Genomic DNA, 17,737 nt, shown 5'->3' on the forward strand with positions numbered 1-17,737 from the left:
TGTGTGTGTGTGTGTGTGTGTGTATCACTTAGCCTGTGAATACAAAGAAAGGTAAAGACTTCCCATCCATTTTTCTTCTAAATTTCCATAATCTGTTCAAGTTCATACACACAAAATAAAAGCACCATTCACACTTTTAACATCATGGAAAACGTAAGTATGGAAGTTTATGAAACTAAACAAATACTTATGCGAAATCCTATATATGAGACTAAGACATTAACAGTCTTATAGTCCACTGATTAACATTTCCTATTATACAAGTTATATGGTTTAAAATAATTTTCTTGAAATACAAATATCTCCTAAAACATACCTCCAAATCTTTCCAGCATATTCTGTACTTCACCCCTATAAAGAAAGTACATTTTAAAACTTTTAATCCATAAAATATCATGCTTGCTTTGGAAGAAATATCACATGCCAAGTATTTTACATATATAATAGTTGTTAAACAACAAAGGAAACTTGAAGCACTTTAACAGGCAAAAATTATTTTGAGCAAGTTACCCAACATCTTCAACTGTTCCTGCAGAAGGCCTCTTCTTCCCATGTTTATCAGTTACTGGAGTCTTTCCTGTATTGACAATAAAAACAGAAAAGCTCTTTTGAAATTAAGTATGCTATTTTAGTAAATTTTAATGAAGTAATGTCTTCATTTGGGGGTCATTTAGGCTTTTTGCCAACATAAATTTTTAAAGGAGACATGTAAATGCACACTCTCCCTGCAGGTTAGATGAAATTAAATCAGGATTCAGGACTATTTTATAGCAACAATTTTTCAATTCTTACTAAGTGAATGTCACAGTAAGCCACGTACTGTTTATCAGACATTTTGGATATAATGACTGTAAAAGCAAGAATGCTATATAAGCTTCTATAACTCTGATACTAGGGTATGAAGATGAAATGAGAAACAAAGTACAGCTGGTTGTACACACCCACCAGTTCTGAATCCAAGGATACCGAGGGATGACTGTACATGAAAACACTTTGCCAAGTTTTATTGCTGTTTTAAATGTAGTGGGTTCAAAGCAAATGAACTGAAGGACACCATCGCTGCCCAACACTGGATACTCCGTACCTTTTGTAACATCTTCCTCTGAACCACTCAGATCTTTTTTATCTTCTTTCTCAAAGTCATAGCCTTTTAGAACCTGATCCTCTGCTGATGACTTCCCAGATTTCCCAAAATGCTTTCTTCCAGAGGGCACCATATTTAGATGCTTCCTGATTTTAAAACACAAACGTCTCAAACCTTCTGAATCCAAAGGCATCATTTAAACAAACTGGTAAAATTTTAAATATCCAAGAAAATATCAAATAAAGATTATCTTAGGTGAATAAAATTTTAGCAGTTTTCTCATTTATTTTATTGGACCAAAAGTTAGCAACGAGTATAATGACGCTGCCAACTTAAAAAAAAAAAAAAAAATGATTCATGACAGCATCAACCCCGACTCCAAGTGTGCTGTGATGGGAGAGTTCGCACCTGAGGACTGGGAGATTCGAATTTTAGGGCGCCCTTTGCCAGATTCTGGCTTAAATTTAGGCAAATCTAGTTGGCATCTCGGTCACAAAGTACAATCGTGGTTGCTGCCAAGATAAATCATGAGCACGCCAAAAAAAGTTCACAGCTATACACATAGAAAATAAAAACGTTCTGCAATGTGAGTCTCGGAAAATTAACGTCCCATAAGATTTCTCAACACACACAGCAGGGAAAAATGCCAAGGAGGCTTCAACTAATTTCACTTTTTTCTGACCGGTTTGGGGCAGGCAGGAGGGAGAGACGCGCAGAGGCAGCCCCCAGCCCCAGCCCTAGCCCGCCGCTGTCCCTGCTGTAAACCTTCCGAGGGCGCGGGACCCAGCTCTGCCCACCTGCTTTCCACCGGCTCCTCGCCTGCGCAAGGCCCTGCCCTCAGTGAGGTTCGCAGCCTCCGTCTTCCTATCAGAGGCCCCAGGTAATGCCAACAGGGAAGATTTACCTCACTAGTCCATAGCAGCCCTTGGCCCGGACACCAGCGCTGGACAAACTTCTCCCCTGCTCACGCCTGAAAAAAACCCCCGTGGTCGAGGACCACAGTAACCGGTCTCCCAACAGGTGGCCTCCACAACTCCAGCCTCCCTCACCCACACTCCTCACCTGGGTTATCCACTTCGCTGCTGCAATGCTACTGAGGAAACGGGATTCACGCGGGAAATAAGCCAGCCTCGCCTCAGCCGGGCTCGTAGCTGATTGGCTGGACGCCGCACGCATGCGTGCACGGGGTGGCAAGACTCCGGCCCCACCCGGGCGATGGCGTGGCAAATTGCTAGCGGGAGGTATTTTTAGCCAGGTGAGGCCAGTTGCTAGTAGACTGGACGCCCAGCGTTTTCCAGGTTGCAAGTTTTAAAATTTTTATAATCGTGAAAATTGCAAAAGAATATGTAAATTATGAAACACGGTGAACACACCACCTAACTGTAAAGTAGAACTTTACGAATATTAGCTGAATTTCTTGAGGCAGTCCTTACTATCCCATCCCCCTCTCTCCACCCTGACACCCCCGCCCCCGCTCTTCCCCATTCAGAGGTATAAAAATTACCTTGAATTTGTGTAAATCATTCACCCCCTCCCATTTTCTAAGTTTCGTTACCCCATGTATTGTATCCTAAACAACACAGCTTAGTTTTGTGTTTGACATTACAAAAAAAATTGTACCATAGTCTATGTAGTATTCTGCCACCCACTTTTTGACTCAACGTCATGCCATTGAATCTACATTATTATTACATGTAGCATAGTTCTTTTGTTTTCACTGCTGTGTAATATTCCATGTGGCACTATTCAACGATTTATTCATTGATTTTCTTGTCATGGATATCTGGGTTATTTCCAGACTAGGGGCTATATAAACAATACTATTTATTACAAATATTCTAATCTCTTGCATATGTGCTAAAGTTTTGACTGAGCTCAGTATATAGAAGTGATGTTGCCAGGTCATATAGGCTAGCTGATTTTCAATAATGCCAAATAATTGTTTTACGATTTATATTTCCACCAACAGAATGAGTTCCCTTTGCTATATATATTCATCATCACTTGGTATAGTCAGATTTCTTAACTTTGCCATTCTAGTGGGTGTAGAATGATATTTGTTTGGGGTCTTCTATATTCTTCCAGTCACTCACAAGATTAAGCTCTTTTAATGCTTATTGGCCATTTACATTTCCTTTTCATTAAAATACCTATTTCAGTTTTTTGTCCATTTTTCAGTTGGGTGTTATATGTTTCCTATTGATTTCTAGGTCTTTATATACACTGGGTATTAATCTTTATGACTGCTTTTCTATGTCTTTTCAAAGAAACTTACCTTTACCCTGAAGACATAAAAAATATTCCCAGGGAAAGCAGTGGGAGACCCCTCTGCCCTGCCTTCCCCTGCTCAGACCCCCCCAAAATTCCCCTATAGTTTCTATAAAGGTTTTAACCCTTTACAGGGTTTAACACTCCTCCAAAGTGGTTCTCCCTCTAAAGTCACCAGTGACCTCCGTGTTGCTAAATCAAATGGACATTCTCTGGTCCCCATCTCACTTGACTCTCAGTGGCAGGCTTACCAAATTAACTCTGAAGGTGGGGACTGGAAAACCTGTATCATAAATAAGTTCTCCAGATGATTCTCATACTCACTAAAGTTTGGAACCCCTAATTTGATTTGTTACATTAACAAGGACAGCTCAACATCTCCATCCGGTGGCTTATTAACACTATTGCCTTATTTTCTCAAATGTTAGGGAATTACTAAAAATGAAAAACAGGAATAAAGAACAAAGGACATGAAAGGATTATCTGCTCCATGCATATTCAAGATTACATTATGTCATCTTTTGACTTTTCTATTTCCAGAGAACTCACCTATACTAAAGTTTCAAATTTTAATCCTTGCCCAACTAAATAAAAACGTAAGAATTGAGATGACTATTGCATTATGAAGTTTCTTATATGCAACCAAGGGCATTATGGATTTTTAGTTAGCTTTCCTGAGGTTAGCTAATAAAAAGCATTCTGCTGTCCACTAAAAATTTAATATGGCTTATTATAAGTTTACCTAAAATTTCCTCTTAAATTGTTTTAGTTATAAATTATTCATTGTAAAACAATCTTTTGAAGATATCATTTAGGAAGGAAATGACATTCACCCACAATCCCACTACTCAGAGATAATACCCAATTTTACATTTTGGGTGTTATTTCCTTTCATCCTTTTTTTTCTGTGCATATATGTATTTTCCCCCAAATTTAAAATATATTTCAATTTTTGTACACCTATGTTAGTTTGCTTCCAGCTCTGCAATCTTTTTTCTATTTTAAATTGTATATTTTACCTCTTATATCTAATATTTGGCAAGCAAAGGCTTCAGATTGTATTGATGCTGACCACTTTTAGACTGCATAGTCCAAGTACAGGTTCAAAGGAACCCTCCTCTTTATTGGTTTGTTTTGAATCCTCTTCATTATGATACTCAGCATGCCACTGGCTCCTTTAAAACACACCAATGTACTGGGTATGACTGATGTGACTTCCAGTTTCCTTCCTTATAATACACACTATTCACTATGTCATCATAAAGACAGAGTTGTTTGTTTTCCTACAGTGACCCTTAACTGAAGATCATTAATCATTTTTCTTCTTTATTCATAGTAAAAATTTCCCAAGATTGATCTCCATCACCTTGGCATTTTACTAACATAAAGAGCATATCTGGAGATTTCACTACATGCTTCAGCAGGTGATTTATAATTTTTAACAGATATACCAATATATCATGACTTAGTACTGATTCTTAGAAGACCACATTGTTAATACTTTTCCATATAGATCATTACCCATTTACTTCAATTATCTGGATTCCTGACAGAACATTTTCCCATTTTCTTTAGTAACCAGTGGTGGAGAACCTTGTCAAGGTTGTTTGAAAGCCTAAATATTACATCCCTTGTTTCCTTACTCACAGTCTCAAAGAACTCGGGTCATACAGTCAATCTCTTAGAAAATTTCTCAGTAGATGAGCTACTGGTGATGGACCTTGAGGAATGGGTAGGAGTTTAACAGATGGATAAGGAAGGAAAAGATGGGTCAAGCATAAGAATAGCATCTGTAAGAGTATGGAAGAATAAGGGTGCATAGCACATTTGGGAAAATGCAATGTGGCTGACATAGTATGAGGCCACGAGTGAAGCTGGCAGGGGAGGAAAAGCACAAGGAAGATTGCAATTGAGACCAATTGTGAATCGTAAGAGCTACCATTTATGGAGCATGTGGTACGTACTATACTAATACTTCACAAGGATTCTTTGAATCCTTTCAGTAATGAAAAACTTATAAGGCTCACTGTATTCTAATCGACAGATTTGATTTTTCCAATTGCTTTCAAGTATGGCAGCTTGCTTTCAATTTGAGTAACAAATCCAGAACTTGGTTTTCCACATGCATCCAATCTTTATTCTGTGAAGCTGGAGTGTAGTTTTTGTCAGCTCTGCACCCTTCTCCTCCTTCTTTTGGTAAATGTCTCCATCCCTCTGGCCATGGAGGTGGGCACAGAGCCCAGACTGAGCCAATCACAGTAACTTATCCCCCACCAGAGTTTTCTGTGTTGGAGCCAGAGAGGAAGCTTCTTGCTTCTCTGGGGGATGTGAGCCAGGCAGGAGCTGTCATGTCCTCACCACGGGGACAAAAGCTGACATGCAGAGGGAGGCAGGGATGGACGGTGCTGAGCAACAGTCCTGGAAGTCCTCTTTGTTTTATCCTTTAAGCAGCTTGAGTTAGATTTGTCCCTTGCAATCCAAGACTATCTTAGTGTCTAAGAATAAATTTTGTAGAGACTTAGGTGGAAAAGCCAGCTCTGTCATTTAGTAGCGAGACCTTAGGTGAGGAATTAAACGTAGTTAGGCCTTGGTTCCTTCACTAGCAAAATGGGATATGGTGTGGATGAAATGAGATTATGAACACAAAGCATTTAACACAGAATGTGCTCAGTAAGATGCAGCTGTTGTTAGGGCAAGTGAAAGGGGAGGAGCAGTAAGACTGACAAGAAGCCCCCTTCACCTTCCCTTAACAACCAAGGCTTTGTACTCCTGACACCATGAAGTCTGGGATTTACTTTAAAATTTATCAATAAAGAAAAATAGATAAAAAAGATAGAACAAATGTGCCAAAGTCTTGATAATTATTGAACAGATGAGAATTCATCTACTTGTCTCTCCACTTCTAAAATTTTCATAATCTTTCTTAAAGAAAGATCTGTTGAGATTATCATGTGGTTTCTCTTTCGGGTCCTACTGATGCGGTGAATTGTATTGATTTTTAAGTGTTGGGCCAACCTTGCTTGCATTCCAGGAGTGGATCCAGCTTGTTCATAAGGTGTTGTTCCTTTGGGGAAAAAAGAAATTCGGCTTGCTAATGTTTTGTTTGGGAATCTTTTGAGGTTGATTGTCCATGGTTTTCCTTTCTTGTGGTATCTAAGCCAGGCTTTGGTGTTCGGGTTGTGTTGACCTCAAGGTATGAGCTAGATGGTATCTTCCTTCTTTTTTCTACTCCCTGGAGGAACTTATGTGTGACTAGTGCTGTTTCTTCCTTACATGTCTTGACCTGAGGTATGATTACACTTTACTTTTAAATCCTTGATCTGTTAGTCATTATTTGCATACTTTTTGGTATATGTAGAAATAACTTTTTTTTTAATTTTAATTTTTATTTTTTCGAGACAGCATCTTACTTTGTTACCCGGGCTAGAGTGCCGTGGCATCAGCCTAGCTCACAGCAACCTCAAACTCCGGGGCTCAAGCAATCCTTCTGCCTCAGCCTCCCAAGTAGCTGGGACTACAGGCATACGCCACCAAGCCCGGCTAATTTTTTTTTTTCTATATATTTTTAGTTGTCCGGCAAATTTCTTTCTATTTTTAGTAGAGATGGGGTCTTGCTTTTGCTCAGGCTGGTCTCGAACTCCCGAGCTCAAACGATCCACCCGCCTTGGCCTCCCAGAGTGCTAGGATTACAGGCATTAGCCACCATGCCCGGCCGGAAATAACTTTAAAAGTACACACTTTTGAAGAAATAGAGTAGGCCAAAAAAAACAAAAACAAAAACAAAAAAACCCCTTTTTAAAATTAGAATATGTGTCACTTTCTTAGCTAAGGGCAGTGTAATCATTTCACCCTAAGACTAGATTAGCAGCCTCACCTCTGCCTGCATCCTTTATGCAAACTTTCATCATTACCACCTGCATCACTGACATTTACCAGGCAGGACTATTTGCCAGGCACTGTGCTGGGTACTTTACACGTGTCATTTCCTTCAATCATCATTATAAGCCTATGAGGCAGCCAGCAGTACTGCCTTGCACATTTCAGAAGAGAAAGCTGAATCACAGCAGGCCATGTCCAGGATCCAGCAGCTGACTGCAGAGAGTGTGCTCTTCACCCACATATGCCACTGCCATGGGGAGGCAGCACAGCCTGGTGGGGATGGGAAAAAGAGACAGACAACCTGGGTTCCTGCCCCACCTCTGCCTCTAACTGGCTGTGAGACCTTGAGCAATCCTCTTGGCCTTGGTGTCTTCACTAATAAAAAGCAAGGCTTGGTCCAGACAGTTGTTTTGAAATTCTGCCTTTTAAAGGGCCTGGGATTTGGGAGACACCACCTTGAGGGGGTCAGGCAGGAGGAGCAGCTTTCCTTCTTCTGTATTACAGACTGCTATGGTTTGGATGTTTTTGTTCCCTCCAAAAATCCATGTTGAAACTTAATCACCAGTGTAACAGTGCTAAGAGGTGGGGCCTTCAGGGGGTGATTAAGTCATGAAGGTAGAGCCCTCCTGAATTCAATTAGATGCCCTTATAAAAGGGCTTGACAGAGGGAGTTTGTGCCTTCTGGCCTCTGCCACAAGAGGACACGGCATTCAAGACACCATCTAGGAAGTAGAGAGTAGTCCTCACCAGACAACGAGGTCTGCCGGCCCCTTGATCTTGGACTTTCCAGCCTCCAAAACTGTTAGAAAATAAATTTCTGTTCTTTGTAAATTGTCCAGTCTCAGGTATTTTGTTATAGCAGCACAAACAGACTAAGATACATACTGACCGTCTTCTATAGGACTATATTTGAACTAATGGTCCTTAGGCTTTAAAAACTCTGAAGACCGTTTAACTACTCATCAACTTCTGAGATTTCTATGTTCTAATGTTCTAATAATTCTATTAAATCATTAGATGAATGATTCTATGAATGTTCTATGATTCTATTATCCATCCCATTATCAAGCTCCTAACTAGGTGTGGTTTATATTCATCTAACCACAGAAATCCCCATTACACCCAAATGTTCATTTCTCTATAACTTTTCTAGAATAAATTCTCCACTTTTACAATGACACCCAGAAACACCCCCTAAATTTTTACCATATGATAAATTCTGTAATATTTAGAACCCATTTCTCCCCATAAAGCAACATTCTCTTGTATATTATAATACTAATCTCTCCTTACAATTTCCACTTAATTTTAGCAGTGTTCAGTACAGAACCTGGCATACCATATGGGCACTCAACTGACTGTTGAATCTGGGTAACAGTAAACTCAATCCTCAAAGATTTAAAAGTCAAAGCATCAGACAAAATGTAACTTTTGAAGAGATTTCAATTTTTGAAATACATACACTCTTACAGCACACATACAGTATTTACATTTCAAGTTCTTTTTACAAAAGATGTCTGCCGTTTTGAAAGAATACTGTTGATATCATGATCTAAAATACCTCTCAGAGTTCAAAAAGGACTCATGGAATCTGGTCTCCACAAATCCACTGTATAATGACATAAACAAAATATGGCTGAATGTCAGGATTTGCCTATACATAAAAATACAAATTCTCAGTCATCAGCAAACAATGGCTTATGGATCAAATCTGGCTGGTGGCCTGTTTTTGTACAGCTTCAAGCTAAACATGGTTTTTACATTTTTAGACTGTTATTTAAAAAAAAAAAACTAAACAACGAAACAAAGAAGAGTATGTGACAGAAACACATGTGTCCTGCAATTATTTACTAGTTGGCCTTTTACAGAGAAAGCTTACTGGGCCCTGTTCTATCCAAAACACATTGAGAGATAGTTACTAGAATATACTGATGAGTATTACATAAGACACCACTGTAATGTGCCAGTGCTATCAGCACTACTCATTGCTAAAATGAGGCACTTCCGTTTGAATATGTACATTTCTAAAACATAATTACATCTGGTAAGTAGCACTGCTACTTAACTCTAGCCCTTTGTAATTAGGCTTGCACACTAAATCATAGCATTCTTAGGGGCTGAAGTAAACAAACACGTAGTATTTCAGGTGTCAGTCATTGAGCTCTTCAGTAGTTATTAGTGGCTTAAGACCACTTAAAGTCTTAAATGCTAATAAAAGCCATAATTTAGATATTGCCAATAGGAGGCAATACTGCTTCATTATTTAAATAACACCTATAAAAATATGTTTAGATATTGCAATTCATCATGTTCAGAAGCAACAATAATTAGTTAACTTAGTAGCTACTTATTTTAAAAATGGGAAATAGGAAAAAAAAGCATGAAACTATAGCAGAAGGCTTAGAAATGCAAAGACTGAGGTCTCTTAGCAATCACTCCTGTGCTGGCCCTGGCTTCTCATATTAAAGTGAGTCTGCAATGGTTGCTGTGGGAGATTAGCAGCTGTCTCTCCTCAGTGAGCCTTTTTATAAAAAAGATGACAGGTCCATAAGCAAACGCTTTAAAAGTCAAACCAGTTCAGATCTGCTCAACACACAAGTTTTCAGTGTGTTAGCTGACGAATTCCTGGTCAATGGGCTATATTCTGACACAAAACAGCATGGTACTGGATGTTTTCCTTTTTCGAGCCAAGCTGGCTAATAAGCATCACATCACAAAGACATCTCTGTGATGCTGAATTTTAAAATGCTCAGTAAATGCTGAGGTAGATGATTTTCAAATGAAGATCTTCTATACTCTGATTCGATCAGGACTAGCTTCTTTGTGTATCCTCCTTCTGGGAAATATCTTCCGCTTAAGTGCAATTAACTAAATGACAAAAGATGGAAAATAAATTTTAATTCTCATGTTGATGAAAGAGTATAAGTACATTAAACTTTCTGAGGTCCATGTGACTGTAATCAGTTCCACAATCTTACACATAAAAAACAGACAACAAACAAGACTCCATCATTCCTCTCCCAAAACAAAACCAACCATTAGCTTTGTTTAGTTCTGAAGGGTCAATATGCCTAGATATGTGCCCTCAAAGAGATCAAAAAGGAATAAAATTATTTTAGCCCACACTTTATTTTTCTAAGACCTATGACTACAGATTTTTACACAGCCATTACCCAAGCATATTTATTTTTCAAAAGATGTCCATTTGTCAAGGCTTTCTATTGAAGGAAACTGGCCATGTTTAGCCATTAAGACATTGTCTCTTGGTTTGAAAATAACTAGATTTGTAAGACAGGATTAAAAAAGACCTAAACACCTATGCTAAAAATCCTATCAGGGCCGGCGTGGTGGCTCATGCCTGTGATCCTAGCACTCTGGGAGCCCGAGGCGGGCCGATTATCTGAGCTCAGGAGTTCGAGACCAGCCTGAGCAAGAGTGAGAGACCCCGTCTCTACTAAAAATTAGAAAGAAATTAATTGGACAACTAAAAATATATAGAAAAAATTAGCCGGGCATGGTGGCGCGTGCCTGTAGTCCCAGCTACTTGGGAGGCTGAGGCAGAAGGATCGCTTGAACCCAGGAGTTTGAGGTTGCTGGGAGCTAGGCTGACACCACGACACTCCAACCTGGGCAAAAGAGTGAGACTCTGTCTAAAAAAAAAAAAAAAAAAAAAAAAAATCCTATCAGCATTTTTTTCTATACTTACTGTAACCACAATCATTTGGAAATATAGGTCATAAAAATTTATGAATAGGTTATAATGCAAAAGTTCATTTGTAAATTAGTAGCTTAGAACTTGGATGAATACTTTTTTTCTGATAGAAACAGTTTATTCATGATAGATCTGAAACAGAAAACCTAGCCACCATTACAATAAAATTTCAATTAAAAAAATTACACCTCCCATCCCTTCATGTCTGGGAACTAACTCAGTTTTAAGGTTTCTTTGGAGTCCCCTTGGCTGAGAAGGGTCTGTTCAGTCAGCTGGGGGATTAGGATTTTATTTTTAGTTCACAAGCTGAAATGAAAGGATACTAGATGGTAACTTGAGCTATATTAAGAAATAAAGAACACCAATAAAGGTAGCTATATAGATAAATATAAGAACCGGGATTATATTTTTGGTTTATAACTCCTCAATTTTGATATTATTTAAAAACAAATGTATAAAACAACTATTGTTAATGTGCACACAATGTATTAAAGATGTAATTTCTGACACTGACAACATAAATTGGGGGAGGGGGCAGAGCTGGATAAGACCAGAGTTCCTATATGCTGTCAAAGGTACTTTGGGATAAATTCAAACTGTTTATTTATATATATATATATATATAAATTTATGATGCCAATTGTGGTTTCCATTGTAACTACTGCAAAAATAAATAAAAAGTATACAGAAATGGAAAAAAAAAAATGTTCTTTATGGTTTCCATATGGGATCCCTATGCTTACCTGTCCTCCTTCTCCCCAGCTGTGCAGGACTAGATACTCCTCCATCCAGAGGTGGAAGCAGGGCTTTGCCCAAGCATAAGCCACCATGGTTTGAATGATGAGCTGGGATTCAAGAGGGGAGGAAGACGCAGCGTTGGCTGGTCTGTTTGTGCTGATGGTAGGTATGGCAGAAGGCAAGAGTTTGATATGACTAAGTAGAGTGTGGGGTGTTGCAGAGGGAAGGGGATTTAACCCTACCTCCCTTCTCCTACCCCTCTAGTTCCCTGTTCTCTGCTGGTGTAAGTGACATACAGGAAAGAATGACCCTCCTGCTCCCTTCCACTGCCACCAGCTGCTTCTTTCAGCCAGGGTCCCTCTCCTTCCTCAACCCAGGCCAGCTTGCAGGAGACTCATGGCTTCGTCACTGGACCCCTGTTCTAAAAGCAGGTAGTCTTTTTGAGATTTTTTCTAAGACTTTTACCTGCCAGGAACAAGGACAAAAAATATCAAGAGCAAGATATATGATCCCTGGGAAGCAGATGAAGGTTAAGGTGCCATCCTGTCTGCCTGCTCAGTCTCCATTTCCTGAATTTCCTTCCACTTGCAGCAGGAAGCCTAGTCATTTATCCTAAAGCTCTCAGTACTTGGGAGCCTCATCCTTCTCACCGTTTCCCCTGAGTGACAGCTAGAGAAGCTCCACTTAATAGTCACCTCAATCAGAAACCGAGGCAGGGTTGCTCACCCTGCACAAGTCATGCCAGCCCAGACGCCCATTTCCCTCCTGCAATCCTTTTTCTCCAGAGTATTTCATACCTGCAGCCTAACGAGGGTTCTCTTATCCTTTTCTTTTCACCTCACAAATCTCCTTCCTCCTACTTCTGGACCCTCACCTCACGGAGGCTGTGTGGGCGGGCAGAGGCAAGCCCAGGTGCAGAGGGGCTGACAAGCAGAGGAGGACGGAGGAGGAGGGAGAACTCCCAGCAACTCAAAGGAACCCTAAGAGGGAGCTACCAGTGTGAGCAGGACAGCACACAGAACGCAGGGATGTCTGAAGGTAAGACACCGCAGTCACTCTAGGAAGGTTAAGGAAGAAAATTGGAGACCCATAAAAAATTATTATCAGATGAGGATTCTAGGTGGTTTTTGGTTACAAATACTTAAGAGTTTTCAGTTTTATCTTGGAGCCTACAAGTTAATCTACTGAGTTCCAGATAAAAAGAGGATTGGTAATGGATTTAGAAGGTAAATGAATAAAAGGCTGTTATGTTTGTTGCCTGATTATGAAATATATCTGACATACTGATATGAGCTATAAGCCAATAAGAGAAATTAAGATTTTTCTGGTTGTAAATGTGTATCATTTTCTAAAAAGACTCAGATGCTTGTGTACCAAGAAATAGTTTAATACCCATATAAAATATATAAAACTTACCTGCTCAGCAAAAAATGAGAATATAGTAAACATAATCAATGTTGCTAGTACACAATGGGTCCAAAACTTTAATTTGTCTCGATATGCCCTCCTGTGCAGAGAGAGAAGAAACAAGTATGTATGTACTTCTGTATATGGTTTCACTGTCATTGCTTAAGCATTATTACACACTACTTTTACAAAAACAAGGTTGGGAAACACAAAAATATTGTCTAGAGGCAATTCTAAAATGTTAACCCAATATATATTTCCAACTTGAGTTTATGTTTTATTATGTGATAGCAAATATTATACTTGAATTAGTAAAGTTATTCAGGCAGGAAGAGGACTTCAAAAGAAAATTCTGAACTCCTGGCACCTAAACCACTTTCATTCTTTTTTATTTAATCATTCATATTCATTTATTCATTCACTTAGTTACTTGATAAATGTTTCCTGTGGATGAAGTCCCTGCTTGAGAGTGTTTGGAAACCTGAAGAGTCACTGACAGGCAGACTGATGTCTAGCTATCACATAAGATGGACAGAAATATGTATTATCTGAAGCAAAATCTTGTAGGGAAAACTTAGACAGATGAGGATAGCACCACAGAGAAGGTAACATTTCCTTTAAGCCTTGAAGGGAGAAGCATCTGGCTGAGGAAGGGAACAAGCAGCAGCGCAGAGGCAGAGTCGCGAGCTGGGCCCTAAAAAGATGAGTGGAGTTGACACGGGGAAGGTAGGCCAGGCCAAGGCCGTGAACATGAGCTGCAGCTGCTCTCAAAAGCATGCGATGGCATCTGGACATAAGGCAGTAGTGGGAAAGTGCATGAAATGGCAGGATGGGGGTGCATGTGACATGATCAGGGTAAAAATGGTGGCCATTTGAAAGATGGATGGACAAGTGAGGCAGGCAGCCCAGTTTTAGTCCAGGCATGAGAGAATGAAAGAGAGAAGCAACAGACGAGATATGCTGAAGGTGGAATCAACTGGACCTGGAGCCAACAGAATACTGGAAATAAAGATAGGCAGTACAGCACAGTTTCTGCATCTGTAATTTGGAAATAATGAATAATTAGTTATGAAGATTAAATTAAAAATTCTTAACATAAGGTTTGGAAGATATGCTAATTACTACCAAATTTGAGCCTCTGTGCTGAATTCCAGATTCTCATTTACAACTGTTTGGTTGTGGGTGTCTCTGTCTCATGTCACACGTCCAAAACGATACTCTCCCAAACACAGTTCTTCCTCCTGTATTTCCCACATCGGTTAGCAGGATCACAAGCAGCTCAGACAATTCTAATATCTACGGTGTCATTCAGAATCTGTGTGGAATTTAACAAGCTAAGCAGCCACAAACTCTACGACAGCTAATGTGTTGCCCCAGCAGTCAGAGAACCCACCCACTGAGCACCGACTATGTGCTAGGGAGGCAGCACTGTGGGCTCAGCAGCAAGTAAGACCCTCTCTTTGCCCCTGAAGAGGACTCACAGTCTACCGGGAGAGACAAACACAACCAGACAGATGGCCGTACAGTGCAGTGAGCCCTATTCCTGAGAAAGGAACTGCTTCTGTGGGAACAGGAAGAAAGACAGCGCAGGAATCCAGGGAAACATGGCAGGGACTCATGCAGAGAAAGAAAAACAAAGTGGTTTCTAGGAAGCAGGGCAGTTTGGTGGCCGGCAGATGACGCAGAAGCTGAGCAGGATGCAAAGCAAGCAGACACCAGGGCAGAGGATTGCAAGGGCATCCCACACCTGATTCATGCCATTTATACAGCACAGAAAGCGAAGTCCTCTCAAACTTCTCTTAAGCCCATGAAGGTAAATTTAGTCATAAACTGGATTTGGAGAGTCAACACTTAGAACTGTCTGAAGATCTTTTTCCTCTAAGCTCAAGAAAAGTGAAAACAGTGAAAAGCCATTCCTTGCCATTTCTGGAAGACAAGACCTGTGACTCAGAACAGCTCCTTATGAAAATAAAAATATATAGATATCAGCAATATACATCCTAATTGTCTCATTTATCCAACTCCAAGACACCAAAGAATTCTAGTTGCCAATGTCTACCAATTTCCCCTCTAAAGTCCCTCCTAATTCATCCCCTGCTTTCTCTTTATTCCCTGGGCCGTGTCCTTGGTTCGCACCTTGGCTGTCATTTCTAGGATTACCAAAACACTTACCACCTATCTCCTTGCCTTCAGTTCCCAAACAACCCTACCCTATTCCAAATAACTTCCTCACCAGTCCAACCTCCATGCTAATATTAACTATTTCACAACAAGAAGCCTGATTAAACAACTCTCCTGGGGATCCATGCTCTAAAGAAAAAAGTCTAATCCAGATATAGATACAGCCCTTCATAATCTCTCCTTTTCTTACACCTATGTGCCTTTGCAAATGCCATTCCTTCTACCAGGAATGCTCTTTCTTACCTGGAAAAGTCATTTTCATTCATAATTCGAAACCAAGTCCAAATGTCACCTTCCCCTAACAGAATCAGCTGTTCCCTCCTCTGTACTCCAATAACATTGAACCCTACTGCCAAACTCAATATACTGTGTATCACAACCACTTGCCTGGTGTCTGTCCCCCTGGAAAGACTGTGAGCATCTCGAATGAAGCCTGGTACCATATACCTTTCATCTTTGTATTCCTAGTAGCTGGCACAGGGAGACAGGCAATGGGTCAAAAATCTTCCTAAACTGAAAGATAAAATTATCTTTATCATTAAATGTAGTGGAATATAGTGGAATGTGTGGAAGGTTGGCAGTCAGGCTGGATCTGCCACTTGCCAGCTATTTCAGCTTGAGCAAGTTACTTGACTTCTATTACTGTGTTGTTATCTGTAACATGGCAGCAATACCTTTAATTGTAGAGAGAAAATATATTGCCCAGCACGATGTCTGGAATACAACAGGTACTCAAGAAACAGAGTAGCTACTCTGATGGCAATAGTGATGATGATGATGATGATGATGACAATGATGATTCACTAGCTGAGATGCCTTATTCAAGTTACTTCCTATAACTGTGCCTTGGGTCCCTTTTGGTAGAATAAGGATAAAATGGACCTACCACAGAGTTGTTGGAAGAATTAAATGAGAATGTGCATGAAAAGCTTCAAGATGGTACTTGTTACTTAAACACTCAATAATGGTAGTGATTATTCCCACAGTAAATACTCAATACATTAGTTGATTGAACAAATATAAGAATGAAAATTAAGCGTAACAGAAAGAAAAACAATGACCATATCAGTGTGATTTACATTTTTTCCCTAGATAATCAGGAATTACTTCAAGTACCTTTTCTGATGGTTTCTTTTTCTCCTCAGGCCCTCTAAGTATAACACCCTCAAATTTCCTTTCTTAACTCTCTGCTACTCTCTCTGAACTCTCTCCTGCTGAGAACCTATCCTGGGTCATGATTCCAACCATAAGCTCTGTGAAAAATGATTTCCTGAACTGGGCTTCCCTAGCTCCAGCACCCATCTCTCAACTGCCAACTCTCTCTTACGTGCATCGCTGTTACCACACAGCTACAACCAGCTACCCTTCCCACTATCCCTGCAGGCCAGGGTACCATGTTTGCTAAGCCAACCAGGCTTAAAATCTCAGCCAACTTCTGACTCCATCATATTTGGTAAGTTACTAAGCTCAGACCATTATTCCTTTCTGAGAGCTTGCTCTTCTTTTCCACTCCCATAACTAGATTAAAACAGCACTCATTATAGCCCTTCCAGGTTATTCCTACATCAAAAATGCTGTCACCCTAAGTGAAAGAAGCCAGACACACAAGGTCACATATTATGTGATTCTTTTTATAGGAAATATCCAGAATGGCAAATCCATAGAGGAAATGCAGATTAATGGTTAGCAGGGGCTGAGGGTAAGGAAAATGGGGAGTGACTGCTGAATGGGTACAGGGTATTCTTCTGGAGTGATGAAAAATTTTCAAACTAGAGAGATGTTTCACAACACTGTGAATGTACTAAATGCCACTGAATTGTATACTTTAAGACGGTTTATTGTATGCTCTACGACTTTCATTTCAAGTTTTAAAAAATGCTGTCCTTGATGCTTATCTTCTTATAACTCACAACTCCATCAAATAATTTCTAAACAACACTTAACCAGATGTCAATCTTTCACTCCATAATTATAGTTTCCCGGTTGGTTATAAAGGCTAACTGGACAGTCTGGTAGCTAAGGCACTGAAAGAAGTGGCTCCTAAGACCTCTCTAGGTTTATTTTCCACTATGTCAGTATATGAATTCTCTAGCTGACAGGCTAGACCCTAAACTGCCCTGATCATTCTCATCTCCAGACTTTTGCTCACTGTTCCCTTCTCACTACTTTTTGAGATTCTCCCTTCAGGACTTAGCATAAGTTCATTCTCCCTTAACCACAGCCCAGCCCATACTGTCTCCACATACTTCTCATTTTATACTAAACAACAAGCTTTTCCATACTGGGGTTCCCCTTCACCTATGCATTGATCAACAAATGGTTCAATAATGAATGACATTCCAACTAACTGAAAGAACTCAGTTACGTATTTTTTCAAATCCCATAGAATGCCACTATTTTTCAAATATTAAACTCAATAAAAATTATCTGCATTTTTACAAAGTAATTACAGAGTAAATAACACATTA

At 39.7% G+C, this 17,737-nt stretch overlaps 2 protein-coding genes across 3 annotated transcripts in view; both read right to left on the minus strand.

Annotated features, from left to right (window-relative positions):
• SYCP3 (synaptonemal complex protein 3) overlaps nucleotides 1-2,115 on the minus strand; it is a 16,135-nt gene extending 14,020 nt beyond the window's left edge. Inside the window, exons 1-4 of one of the 2 annotated variants that reach the window (XM_012650268.1) lie at nucleotides 2,066-2,115; nucleotides 1,085-1,230; nucleotides 511-577; nucleotides 317-351 (exon numbers count right to left, since the gene is read on the minus strand). In XM_012650268.1, the coding sequence (XP_012505722.1) occupies nucleotides 317-351; nucleotides 511-577; nucleotides 1,085-1,217 (235 nt within the window). In that variant the 5' untranslated portion in view covers nucleotides 1,218-1,230; nucleotides 2,066-2,115. Of the gene's footprint in view, nucleotides 1-316; nucleotides 352-510; nucleotides 578-1,084; nucleotides 1,231-1,988; nucleotides 2,032-2,065 lie in introns of those variants that run through there. The other variant, XM_012650269.1, reaches the window with a different exon arrangement.
• A 6,879-nt stretch (nucleotides 2,116-8,994) lies between these two features.
• Nucleotides 8,995-17,737, minus strand: part of GNPTAB (N-acetylglucosamine-1-phosphate transferase, alpha and beta subunits) — a 74,855-nt gene continuing 66,112 nt past the window's right edge. The window contains exons 20-21 of the mRNA XM_012650273.1: nucleotides 13,098-13,188; nucleotides 8,995-10,099 (exon numbers count right to left, since the gene is read on the minus strand). Coding sequence (XP_012505727.1) covers nucleotides 10,022-10,099; nucleotides 13,098-13,188 — 169 coding nt within the window. The 3' untranslated portion in view covers nucleotides 8,995-10,021. The remainder of the gene's footprint in view (nucleotides 10,100-13,097; nucleotides 13,189-17,737) is intronic.

The sequence above is a fragment of the Propithecus coquereli genome, unplaced genomic scaffold, assembly GCF_000956105.1.
Source record: "Propithecus coquereli isolate 6110/MARCELLA unplaced genomic scaffold, Pcoq_1.0 Scaffold316, whole genome shotgun sequence".
Lineage (NCBI taxonomy): Eukaryota > Metazoa > Chordata > Mammalia > Primates > Indriidae > Propithecus > Propithecus coquereli.